Here is a 13,412-nt window from a genome sequence, read left to right as displayed (position 1 = left end):
TGTAGATATGATAGAGCCCAGTAGGCTCAGGAATCTGTACACCAGTTGATTGACAGTCGAGAGGCGGGACCAAAGAGCCAAAGCTCAACCCCCGCAAGCACAATTAGGTGAGTACACACGCACACTCGTGAGGATAAGAACATTAAATTAATGGAATGGGATAGACGAATAAAAGGCTGAAGCAAAGAAACCAAGATTATCATACGTGTAAAAGATAGAATTCATTAAAGAGCGTTGGGTTGTTGTTGTTAAAGATTCGCTACCTGGAACACAAAGTTCCAAGTAGCACGGGCTATGGTGAGCCCGTATTAGCATTGGGTAAGGCAGAGTCTAGGAGCTAACGCCAGACCCAGCAAGCCCATCGAGTTGAGTACATACACACACACACCTCTGGTGAATCAGAGATGTCTATGTGCCCTGACTCAAGCCTGTGGGGCATCCCCTGCGGATGTGGTCGTACAAGGCACGACAACGTGCCCTGGGCCTCGTACCACAAGAACCAGGCATCACAATACAAGTACCAACATGAATACCACCTGCCAAGTACCACAATACCAGAGCAACATTCAGCATTAAGCGTCAATATTTAAACATGCAGCGTGAGTACTACAGCCATGTCAGGTTCTGAACTCCAAGGCCGGTACTAAAATATCACTTTTATCATCACCGTCACAGTGCCAACACCAAACAGTGATCAGCACTTTCATCACAGTAACAGTGCCACTGTCAGTACCGTTACCAAGATACAAGTGTGTGTGTTAAACCGACAATACCAATGTCGCAATGGTAGCGGGAATGTGGGTACCGAGTCCTGTTCAACTCTGACACCCTCTCCTTTCAGTCCTCCTCCCTTCTCAACACAGAGAGAGAGAGAGAGAGAGAGAGAGAGAGAGAGAGAGAGAGAGAGAGAGAGAGAGAGAGAGAGAAAGAGAGAGAGAGAGAGAGAGAGAGAGAGAGAGAGAGAGAGAGAGAGAGAGAGAGAGAGAGAGAGAGAGAGAGAGAGAGTCTGATCATTGTGGGAGAATATATCAGTGTTGGATGCCGTCTTCGTACTGACTGACCTTGCCAGACGACCTGTGAAGATCCGGCTCTCAGCCCCCGCATCCCATCACACAGTCAGGCTTGTAATTCTCAAGATGACATGCTGGAGAGTTGCCATAATGACAGGGATCCTATTTTCGTTGCCACTTGCTGTCACCACCACCACCACACGGCTCATATAACCAAAGGAACGCCAACATTACCCAATTTGCCGAGGGCACTAAAAATGGGTAAGGATAATACATTTTGACGAAGGCCCCCCCCAAGTAGGCCTACCTATCTCACCTAGATACACCTTTAAGTTGGTGTTTAAGTTTAAGTTTAACTACACCTTGCAATACATCACACTTCTTGTTGTTATAGATTCAGCTACTCTGAACAAGTTCCAAGTAGCACGGGCTATGGTGAGCCCGTAGTGGACTTACCTGGCACAGGAGCGATGCTGTGGCATCACACTTATTATACCTATACTGTATATGACTGTGTTTCAGGTTAAACATCTCGAAACGTAGATGTTTCAACTGAAACATTTTGTTTACTGGCATAAGGTAACTGGTCATTTATGCCCTATACTATGTGAGAGATTACACAGTTTTACGTAATCAAATCCCATACCGTAATCAAATCACAAAGGGCTGTGTGATAACCTGTACTGGTAAACATTATGGGGTATTATGAAGATATCCTCAAGAACACGAGAGTGAAGAAAGTAACAGCCATATTAGAAAATCATCATCTCGCAACATGGTTTGTCATACAGCGTGCCACGGCTGGCACGCTGTGTCTCATACATGGCACGTATGATACATGACTTGTATGACCCAAGTACAAGACCTGAACTTCACGGATGATAAACTCATCACCAACATTAGGAGAATATACAGCCTATAGTCTGAAGTCAACAAACACTACACCATCAATAAATCAAAATTATCATTCTTCCCGCTCGTCCTGCATTAATTTATAAAAACAGAAATTGTTACCCCCAATCCCTAGCACAGAGTCATCACTGCGATCATCACACATCACATCACACCACCGGCACAGTCTACTCCACCAAGCAATGTGATCCTGTGGTCCTGGGTTCGATCCCAGGCGCCGGCGAGAAACAATGGGCAGAGTTTCTTTCACCCTATGCCCCTGTTACCTAGCAGTAAAATAGGTACCTGGGTGTTAGTCAGCTGTCACGGGCTGCTTCCTGGGGGTGGAGGCCTGGTCGAGGACCGGGCCGCGGGGACACTAAAGCCCCGAAATCATCTCAAGATAACCTCAAGATAATGACCCAGGTCGGGGGGCCAGCCAGCCTCGCCCCCAGACGCCCACCTTCTCAGACGCACCTTCGCTCCGCCTCCTCCTCCTCCACCAGATCTCAGTTAGCAAAGACAGATCCCACACAAGTCCCCCCCGTCCCTTACATGCTCAAGTTCCTGCAGGAAGTATAGGGCCAGCTGGGTGGTAATGTGGACCTGGACGGCCGCTCCTACCAACAGTCTTTCAAATATTGCCGGAACAACCGTGGACATCTTCAATAGAAAACTGGACTGTTTTCTAAGAGAAGTTCCGGATCAGCCGGGCTGTGGTGGGTATGTGGGCCTGCGGGCCGCTCCAAGCAACAGCCTGGTGGACCAAACTCTCACAAATCGAGCCTGGCCTCGGGTCGGGCTTGTGGAGTAGAACTCCCAGAACCCCATCAACCAGGTATATGTGGGCCTGCGGGCCGCTCCAAGCAACAGCCTGGTGGACCAAACTCTCGCAAATCAAGCCTGGCCTCGGGCCGGGCTTGTGGAGTAGAAGAACTCCCAGAACCCCATCAACCAGGTATATGTGGGCCTGCGGGCCGCTCCAAGCAACAGCCTGGTGGACCAAACTCTCACAAGTCAAGCCTGGCCTCGGGCCGGGCTTGTGGAGTAGAAGAACTCCCAGAACCCCATCAACCAGGTATCAAGCAGGTATCACCCACAAGACTAGCCTGGCCCTCAGGCCGGGGGGCTTTAGGAACAGAACTCTCGGAACTGACTTCAGGTATACCCTGGTTCGGGTGGGGGCGGCGGCCTTGTTCGCCTGACCTTGTTTTCCTGTGCCCCAGAAGGTCGCTCAGGTCACCCGGATGTACCCCCCCCCCCCCACATCTAATAGCCCCAATGCCCAAAGATCTTCATTTGCTTTTACCATTTGCCTCGGGGCAATGAGTTAATGAGTTTGTAGTTTCATTCATGCTGTGAAACAACATACCGATATGGGTTCGACATGTATACGAGTGGAATTATTGTACCTCACCTCACTCTACCATTCTCTCCTGCCTATTTATGTCCAGTACTCGACCTGTAAAACCACTCCTTCTGAAGATGTATTAATATACGAAAGTACTTAAGGAAATTCCTGTTTCAATTTTCCTCCGTGGTCTGACACTGTCACATTTTTAATCACGTGTTTATTTTCGTGATATACACACATGAGTGGAATTGTTTGGTCATAAATTCCTGCCTCATATGGGCCAATAGGCCTTCTGCAGTTACCTATATTCTTATGTATCAGTGACAATGTCAGACCACGGAGGAAGAATCGAAATAGGAATTTAATACATCTTCAGAATGAATGAAGGAATTAATACATGTTGACCAGACCACACACACTAGAAGGTGAAGGGACGACGACGACGTTTCGGTCCGTCCTGGACCATTCTCCAGTCGATTCATTTAGCCAAGTTATTATGACACCCACCGCCTGCATACGAATTAATACATCTTTAATAAAGTTGATTATATATCAGTATGTACGACAGCCCCAACAGGAAGAAAGCCTACTGAGCTGTTCATCTTGGCACTTGTACGTGTCCACGTGTTCATATTCTCTGTACCCCCTATTTCCCACCCGTGTCTCTCGATAACACGCGGGTAATGTTATTTTCGTGTTTTCCTTATCACACAAGATGATTAACAGTGTCATAAATGCTACGTCAATGTCATAAATGCTAATCCACCCGGATTAACAGGTTTCTGGGTAGCTATTTTGTTTTGCCTCAGTTGTGAGGATGAGTGTGAGTATAAGAATGAGTGTAGGTGAATGAGTGAGTACAAGAATGAATGCAGGGGGTGTGGCAACAGTGTGGAGTGTAAGAAAATGAATGAGTACAGGAATGAGTGCAGGAGGTGGTTGTTGCTGTTGTTATAGATTAAGCTACTCGGAACAAGTTCCAAGTAGCACGGGCTATGGTGAGCCCGTAGTGGACTTACCTGGCACAGGAGCGGGGCAAGTAGCACGGGCTATGGTGAGCCCGTAGTGGACTTACCTGGCGTGCAGGTGGTGTGAGCAAGAGTGTAAGTCTGACAGCAGGACAGGAGATTCCGGGAAAGCCTTGCCCCTCCCTCTCCCTCCTCGTCCCGTCCCACATTCCACACTAACAAAGTGAACAGAAAAAAGGCCATCGATTAAAACACAGATATACAATACAATATGTAAACAAAATAATACAGCGACGCTCTCACTCATCGAGTCTAAGAGTTATTCATGAATGCTCGTCACGACGTGACTGCCCCCCCCCCCTCTCCCTCCCCTCCCTCCCCCCACCACCAAGAGCACCCCCCCCCTTTTATCTCACCATAACCCCCCCCCTCCCCACCCTCCTCACACACCCTCTCACTGCCTTACCTAATCGTCATCCTCATTCTTGTATATCCTGTCCACCCCATGATCTCATTCCCCCCCCCATCTCCCCATCTCCCCCCCCCCCACATACACCTCATGTTTTCCTACCAGCTCAAGTTCAAGCTTATTGACAGTAAAGTAAGTCTCACCAAGATTGAGTAGCTTAGGTTATTTCTACCCTCTTGTATTGGAGGTGTAGGGGGGGGGGGGCTAGGGAGCCGGTCGGCCGAGCGGACAGCACACTGGACTTGTGATCCTGTGGGTTCGACCCCAGGCGTCGGCGAGAAACAAATGGGCAGAGTTTATTTCACCCTATATCCCTGTTACCTAGCAGTAAAATAGGTACCTGGGTGTTAGTCAGCTGTCACAGGCTGCTTCCAGGTCGAGGACCGGGCCGCGGGGACACTGAAGCCCCGAAATCATCTCAAGATAATCTCAAGATAGGGGGAAGGAATGGGAGGCAGTTACACCCGAAGGTGTTAACATACACAGAAACTTCACGTTACACTTAATTATCCATCTGCACACCTGTGTATCTGGGTAGACAAAGGTGGTGGAACATGGCTACACATCGTCGGGTTGACAGGTGTGTGTGTGTGATCTTGGACACAGGTGTGTGTGTGATCTTGGACACAGGTGTGTGTGTGATCTTGGACACAGGTGTGTGTGTGTGATCTTGGACACAGGTGTGTGTGTGATCTTGGACACAGGTATGTGTGTGTGATCTTGGACACAGGTGTGTGTGTGTGATCTTGGACACAGGTGTGTGTGTGTGTGATCTAGGACACAGGTGTGTGTGTGTGTGTGTGAGCTTGGACACAGGTGTGTGTGTGTGTGTGATCTAGGACACAGGTGTGTGTGTGTGTGTGTGTGTACTCACCTAATTGTGCTTGCGGGGGTTGAGCTCTGGCTCTTTGGTGTGTGTGTGTGTGTGTGTGTGTGTGTGTGTGTGTGTGTGTGTGTGATCTAGGACACAGGTGTGTGTGTGTGTGCGTGTGTGTGTGTGTGTGTGTGTGTGTGATCTAGGACACAGGTGTGTGTGTGTGTGTGAGAGCTTGGACACAGGTGTGTGTGATCTTGGGTATACGGCTGAGGGCCACACACCTGCCAACGCTACAGACCTGACACGACTCGTATCACTGAAATCTTTCAACTACTGAACAAGTTGGAGATGTGTGGAGGTGCGACTGCACCCTGCGTGACGGGAGACGTCTCCCTGTATATGAGTGGGATTGGGTGAAGCAAGAGCTGCCTCGTATGGGCCAATAGGCCTTCTGCAGTTGCTCTTCTGTTCATGTAACATTGTTTGTGACGAGTCTTGTGTTCCCCGCAGCCAGCTGCACGTGGCGGTCATGAGAGGGTTCATCGAGGTGGTGTACCACATCACCAGGCTCCTCCCCCACCAGGCCTTCCTCGACCTCACCAACCACTCCGGCAGGGTATGTTATTTTGTCGCTTACTCCGAAACGCTCCGCCCTCCAGGCCTTGTGTGTGTTACTGCATCTTCCATCTCTCTCTTCCATTCGCATTCCTGCATGTTTCTCTCTCTCTCTCTCTCTCTCTCTCTCTCTCTCTCTCTCTCTCTCTCTCTGTCTCTCTCTCTCTCTCTCTCTCTCTCTCTCTCTCTCTCTCTCTCTCTCTCTCTCTCTCTCTTCCATTCGCATTCCTGCATGTTTCTCTCTCTCTCTCTCTCTCTCTCTCTCTCTCTCTCTCTCTCTCTCTCTCTCTCTCTCTCTCTCTCTCTCTCTCTCCTCCATTCATATTCCTATATAGTCCCCTCTCCATTCCACCTTGTTTCAATTCCCATGTATATTTTGTGTATTTCCTTTAGTATTCGCAATATTATACATTATTTAATGATGCCTCGTTGATTTAAATATTATAATTATCATGTTTCCCCATATTTTATGAATATTTAAATGTCACTACACATCAGAACTATATAATAGGCCTATACACCTGGAACATACCCCCGCTCCTGTGCCAGGCAAGTTACGGGCTCACCATAGCCCGTGCTACTTGCCCCGCTCCTGTGCCAGGTAAGTTTCGGGCTCACCATAGCCCGTGCTACTTGCCCCGCTCCTGTGCCAGGTAAGTTTCGGGCTCACCATAGCCCGTGCTACTTGGAACTTGTTCCGAGTAGCTGAATCTATAACAAGAACAACCTGGAACATACACAACCCCAGAGACACTTCCAGATGGGTATACCACCAAAGATCTCATTCACTCCAAACATCTACTAACTACGGGGCTACTCATGCCCGTGCCATCTCTTGGGGTGGCTTAATCTTGCTTCAGAGCTCTTTAACCGTTTAATAATTGTAAACAAAGCCGCCAAATGAACAAATCCACAAGGGCCGTGACGAGGATTCGAACCTGCGTCCGAGAGCATCCCAGACACTGCCTTATCAGCGTCTGGGATGCTCCCGGATGCAGGTTCGAATCCTCGTCACGGCCCTTGTGGATTTGTTCATTTGACGCATCACGCAATTGTGATTTCTGTGTGTAAAGCCGCCAAAGATTGAGACAAGATGGACAGGTACGTAAGTGCTTGCGTAACCGCTTCGTGAATCTGGCCCCTGGTTTTCCAGTATCTCCCATGTGTATATTATGTGATACCCATAACTCTTCAAGTCCTGAGAGTGCATTTTGAGAGCTTGGAGGCGGTGCCAAGAGCTAGAGTCGTTTATGGCGTGTATGCGTGCTGTATATGTTCTCTGTCCCCCCCCTCCCCCCCTCCCCCCCCCGCGCCTCGCCCACCATTCATTCCTCTCCACCCCCCCAACCCCCTCCTCCTCCCCCTCCCCCCTACCCATCAAGGAACCTGTTTGGGGTTAGCCTCCCCCCCACACACCCCCTTCCTCTTTCTCTTCCCTTCCTCTTCCACGCGTCCAACGTCTCTCCACCTCTCTCCCTCCCTCCTCTCATTTTCCCTATTTCCCCATTCTCTTATCGTTCCGTCTATAGTACCCTTCGTCCTCTTATTACAACCAACATCTCTCTCTCTCTCTCTCTCTCTCTCTCTCTCTCTCTCTCTCTCTCTCTCTCTCTCTCTCTCTCTCTCTCTCTCTCTCTCTCTCTCCCTCTCTCCCTCTCCCTCTCTCTCTCTCCCTCTCTCTCCCTCCCTCTCTCCCTCTCTCTCTCCCTCTCTCTCTCCCTCCCTCTCTCCCTCCCTCTCTCCCTCCCTCTCTCCCTCTCTCTCTCCCTCCCTCTCTCCCTCCCTCTCCCTCCCTCTCTCCCTCCCCCTCTCCCTCCCCCTCTCCCTCCCTCTCTCCCTCCCTCTCTCCCTCCCCCTCTCCCTCCCTCTCTCCCTCCCTCTCTCCCTCCCTCTCTCCCTCCCTCCCTCCCTCTCTCCCTCCCTCTCTCCCTCTCTCTCTCCCTCTCTCTGAAATTTGACATTACTAACCTATTATTTTCTCCACAACTATTACCACAACATCTAATAACCACAACAACAACAACATATCGTATACACACAGAAATCACAATAGCGTGATATATCAAGTGAACACATCCACAAGGGCCGTGATTAGGGTTCGAACCTTAACGTCCGGGATGATCCCCAGCTACGCCTTTAGTCAAAGGCCCCACGACAGGATTAAAAGAATTGTAACCTGGAGTGCTACTGCCCTCACGAGGCTCCCGCAGCTTCTCCGAAGCCCAATCGGGTTTGTTGAACAATTGGCCGAATTGGCCAATGTTGAACAATTCCACACGGGACCGTGATGGTCTGTGGCGGCGTGGTGGAGACGCCGGGGCTGGCACCAGCGACCTTGTGCCTGAGAGAACAGGTAACATTCTGAAGGTGCTGGAGTGCTGCTCTTCCGCGGTGGCTGGTCATGTTGTCTCCGCCGGCTGTGTCTTGACGTATGTCTCCGCCGGCTGTGTCTTGACGTATGTCTCCGCTGGCTGTGTCTTGACGTATGTCTCCGCCGGCTGTGTCTTGACGTATGTCTCCGCTGGCTGTGTCTTGACGTATGTCTCCGCCGGCTGTGTCTTGACGTATGTCTCCGCTGGCTGTGTCTTGACGTATGTCTCCGCTGGCTGTGTCTTGACGTATGTCTCCGCTGGCTGTGTCTTGACGTATGTCTCCGCCGGCTGTGTCTTGACGTATGTCTCCGCCGGCTGTGTCTTGACGTATGTCTCCGCTGGCTGTGTCTTGACGTATGTCTCCGCTGGCTGTGTCTTGACGTATGTCTCCGCTGGCTGTGTCTTGACGTATGTCTCCGCTGGCTGTGTCTTGACGTATGTCTCCGCTGGCTGTGTCTTGACGTATGTCTCCGCCGGCTGTGTCTTGACGTATGTCTCCGCCGGCTGTGTCTTGACGTATGTCTCCGCTGGCTGTGTCTTGACGTATGTCTCCGCCGGCTGTGTCTTGACGTATGTCTCCGCCGGCTGTGTCTTGACGTATGTCTCCGCTGGCTGTGTCTTGACGTATGTCTCCGCCGGCTGTGTCTTGACGTATGTCTCCGCTGGCTGTGTCTTGACGTATGTCTCCGCTGGCTGTGTCTTGACGTATGTCTCCGCTGGCTGTGTCTTGACGTATGTCTCCGCTGGCTGTGTCTTGACGTATGTCTCCGCTGGCTGTGTCTTGACGTATGTCTCCGCCGGCTGTGTCTTGACGTATGTCTCCGCTGGCTGTGTCTTGACGTATGTCTCCGCCGGCCGTGTCTTGACGTATGTCTCCGCCGGCTGTGTCTTGACGTATGTCTCCGCCGGCTGTGTCTTGACGTATGTCTCCGCTGGCTGTGTCTTGACGTATGTCTCTGCCGGCCGTGTCTTGACGTATGTCTCCGCCGGCCGTGTCTTGACGTATGTCTCCGCTGGCTGTGTCTTGACGTATGTCTCCGCCGGCTGTGTCTTGACGTATGTCTCCGCCGGCTGTGTCTTGACGTATGTCTCCGCCGGCTGTGTCTTGACGTATGTCTCCGCCGGCTGTGTCTTGACGTATGTCTCCGCTGGCTGTGTCTTGACGTATGTCTCCGCCGGCTGTGTCTTGACGTATGTCTCCGCTGGCTGTGTCTTGACGTATGTCTCCGCTGGCTGTGTCTTGACGTATGTCTCCGCTGGCTGTGTCTTGACGTATGTCTCCGCTGGCTGTGTCTTGACGTATGTCTCCGCCGGCTGTGTCTTGACGTATGTCTCCGCTGGCTGTGTCTTGACGTATGTCTCCGCCGGCCGTGTCTTGACGTATGTCTCCGCCGGCTGTGTCTTGACGTATGTCTCCGCCGGCTGTGTCTTGACGTATGTCTCCGCTGGCTGTGTCTTGACGTATGTCTCTGCCGGCCGTGTCTTGACGTATGTCTCCGCCGGCCGTGTCTTGACGTATGTCTCCGCTGGCTGTGTCTTGACGTATGTCTCCGCCGGCTGTGTCTTGACGTATGTCTCCGCCGGCTGTGTCTTGACGTATGTCTCCGCCGGCTGTGTCTTGACGTATGTCTCCGCCGGCTGTGTCTTGACGTATGTCTCCGCTGGCTGTGTCTTGACGTATGTCTCCGCCGGCTGTGTCTTGACGTATGTCTCCGCCGGCTGTGTCTTGACGTATGTCTCCGCCGGCTGTGTCTTGACGTATGTCTCCGCTGGCTGTGTCTTGACGTATGTCTCCGCCGGCTGTGTCTTGACGTATGTCTCCGCCGGCTGTGTCTTGACGTATGTCTCCGCTGGCTGTGTCTTGACGTATGTCTCCGCCGGCTGTGTCTTGACGTATGTCTCCGCCGGCCGTGTCTTGACGTATGTCTCCGCCGGCCGTGTCTTGACGTATGTCTCCGCCGGCCGTGTCTTGACGTATGTCTCCGCCGGCCGTGTCTTGACGTATGTCTCCGCCGGCCGTGTCTTGACGTATGTCTCCGCCGGCCGTGTCTTGACGTATGTCTCCGCCGGCCGTGTCTTGACGTATGTCTCCGCCGGCCCGTCACTTGCGGCAGATCTTCACCGACCAGCCGCGGTGTCCGCTAAGTCAAGGACACCCCGCTGTGTGTGTGTGTGTGTCGCAAATATCGCATATAGGGAGCCGGTCGGCCGAGTAGACAGCACGCTGGTCTTGTGGTCCCGGGTTCGATCCCAGGCGCCGGCGAGAAACAATGGGCAGAGTTTCATACACCCATACCACTACCACCATATACACCCCTACCACTACCATATATACCCCTACCACCACCACCACACACACCCCTACCACCACCACCACACACACCCCTACCACCACCACCACACACACCCCTACCACCACCACCACCACACACACACCCCTACCACCACCACCACCACACACACACCCCTACCACCACCACCACCACCAGAGTCAACAAGAGTAGTGGTGCGCAAGAGATCAGCCAGTCATGTCGCCCGGGGGCGGTTCTTCCTTGTTTCCACCTAGCGAGCACCGGAGATGACGGCGACTTACCTGTGCGCTACCTCTCACCTCTCTCCAGAATTCTTCTCGCAGGCCGAGGCCAGGCTTCCCGCACGGGGGAGACATCTCCCGTCACGCAGGGTGCAGTCGCACCTCCACAGATCTCCAGTATCAGCTCTTGATACTGGTAATGGCTCAAAAGGCCACCACTTACGGGCTATTCATGCCCGTGCCACCTTTTGGGTGGCTTAATCTTCATCAATCAATCAATCAGGCTTCTCTGGTCATAACTTGATCAGTCAGGCTGTTGTTGGCAGGATTCGCGCCTTTCGGCCATCCGTAGTTCAGTGCAATGTTATTTCACTAGTTTTCCGAATATGTATATTTAAAACTATCGATTTATGCATCGAGAATATCAAACTAATTCATTCAGTTTACGATCATTTCACTGAAGAAGTTTCTTCTAATATGCAGGCGATGAGTCACAATAACGTGGCTGAAGTATGTTGACCAGACCACACACTAGAAGGTGAAGGGACGACGACGTTTCGGTCCGTCCTGGACCATTCTCAAGTCGATTGAGAATTCTTCTAATATCTCTCGATTCATTTGTCTCCAGTTGCCATTCTTGTTTATATACTTGATTAGTTCTCAAAAAGATCTTTAATGTCGTTATCATGTCTGCACTATTCCTTCTTTCTAGTGTTGAGGTATCAGTTCACCAAGTTTGTCTTTGTAGCTCAGGCCCTTAACCTCAGGAACGAATCTTGATGCGAGGCTTTTTTTCTAGTTTTATTTTTCGTTTCTCTTGAATATGCTGCTGGCGCTGCACACTTGCGTGGGGGGTCTCACGTACGTTGTGTATGGCGTTAGGAAGGCTTAGATGACCAATTTCCTGGGCTAGGATTAATCAAGCACAACCCCTGGGTTCGATCCCAGGCGCCGGCGAGAAACAATGGGCAGAGTTTCTTTCACCCTATGCCCCTGTTACCTAGCAGTAAAATAGGTACCTGGGTGTTAGTCAGCTGTCACGGGCTGCTTCCTGGGGGTGGAGGCCTGGTCGAGGACCGGGCCGCGGGGACACTAAAGCCCCGAAATCATCTCAAGATAACCTCAAGATAACCCCTTACGGAACCTCTACATCATTCCTCAGTCATGGCGGCTTTGTTTACACTCATGTTTATGAGCTCCAGAGCACTACGAAGTTGTTTATAACAACAACAACCTCGGGTTGTGACGTTAAGAAACTCGTAAAGTGTTTAATAAACGTGAACACAGCCGCATTGATTAAGGGATGATGTAGAGGTTTCGTAAGTGGGTTGGGTGTGCGCGCGTCCGTCCGTCTATCGGTCCGTCCATCCCATGGCTCCGGTGCCGCGCGTCGACACCGCTCATCAGCGCCCCCTTCCCCCCCCCCCCCCCATCACGGGAGGCATCTCCCGTCACGCAGGGTGCAGTCGCGCCTCCACAGATCTCCAGTATCTGCTCTTGATACTGGTAATGGCTCAAAAGGGCCACCACTTACGAGCTATTCATGCCCGTGCCACCTTTTGGGTGGCCTCATCTTCATCTTTCCCCCCCCCCAACCGTTGCGCCGCTGCCGCCGCCTCACGACACTCCGTAAATGGTGACATTCATCCCCATATCAGGGGGTCATTTTCGAGCTTCAGATATATGCAACTTTGCTTCAAATTCGTCAGAATTTCGAGCAGGACAACAGTCTACTCGAAACTTAGATCGAACTCCTTCCGAAATAAGCGAGAATTGCTCCTCAAGACTAAAACTGGTTGGAATTGGGCGAGAGAGAGAGAGAGAGAGAGAGAGAGAGAGAGAGAGAGAGAGAGAGAGAGTGAGAGTGAGAGTGAGAGTGAGAGAGAGAGAGAGAGAGAGAGAGAGAGAGAGAGAGAGAGTGAGAGTGAAAGAGAGAGAGAGAGAGAGAGAGAGAGAGAGAGAGAGAGAGAGAGAGAGAGAGAGAGAGTGTGAGAGAGAGAGAGAGAGAGTGTGAGAGAGAGAGAGAGTGTGAGAGAGAGAGAGAGAGAGTGTGAGAGAGAGAGAGAGAGAGAGAGTGTGAGAGAGAGAGAGAGAGAGTGTGAGTGTGAGAGAGAGAGAGTGTGAGTGTGAGAGAGAGAGAGAGAGAGAGTGTGAGAGAGAGAGAGAGAGAGAGAGTGTGAGAGAGAGAGAGAGAGAGTGTGAGTGTGAGAGAGAGAGAGTGTGAGTGTGAGAGAGAGAGAGAGAGAGAGTGTGAGTGTGAGAGAGAGAGAGAGTGTGAGAGAGTGTGAGAGAGAGAGAGAGAGAGAGAGAGAGAGAGAGAGAGAGAGAGAGAGAGAGAGAGAGAGAGAGAGAGAGAGAGAGAGAGAGAGAGAGAGAGAGAGAG

General features: G+C 51.4%; 2 protein-coding genes across 4 annotated transcripts in view; one reads left to right on the top strand and one right to left on the bottom strand.

Moving 5' to 3' along the window:
* The window catches only part of LOC123771684 (NF-kappa-B inhibitor alpha), a 54,978-nt gene that overhangs the window by 7,957 nt on the left and 33,609 nt on the right, over positions 1 to 13,412 (top strand). For both annotated transcript variants that reach the window (XM_069313362.1, XM_069313361.1), the window contains exon 2: positions 6,020 to 6,125. In XM_069313362.1, coding sequence (XP_069169463.1) covers positions 6,020 to 6,125 — 106 coding nt within the window. The remainder of the gene's footprint in view (positions 1 to 6,019; positions 6,126 to 13,412) is intronic.
* LOC123771681 (uncharacterized) overlaps positions 1 to 13,412 on the bottom strand; it is a 148,847-nt gene that overhangs the window by 109,957 nt on the left and 25,478 nt on the right. The window contains exon 2 of one of the 2 annotated variants that reach the window (XM_069313363.1): positions 4,331 to 4,438. The gene's annotated coding sequence lies outside the window, so the exon portion shown is untranslated. Of the gene's footprint in view, positions 1 to 4,330; positions 4,439 to 13,412 lie in introns of those variants that run through there. The other variant, XM_069313364.1, reaches the window with a different exon arrangement.

The sequence above is a fragment of the Procambarus clarkii genome, chromosome 75, assembly GCF_040958095.1.
Source record: "Procambarus clarkii isolate CNS0578487 chromosome 75, FALCON_Pclarkii_2.0, whole genome shotgun sequence".
In the NCBI taxonomy this organism is placed as follows: Eukaryota; Metazoa; Arthropoda; class Malacostraca; order Decapoda; family Cambaridae; genus Procambarus; species Procambarus clarkii.
This window is presented reverse-complemented; position numbering and strand designations above follow the sequence as displayed.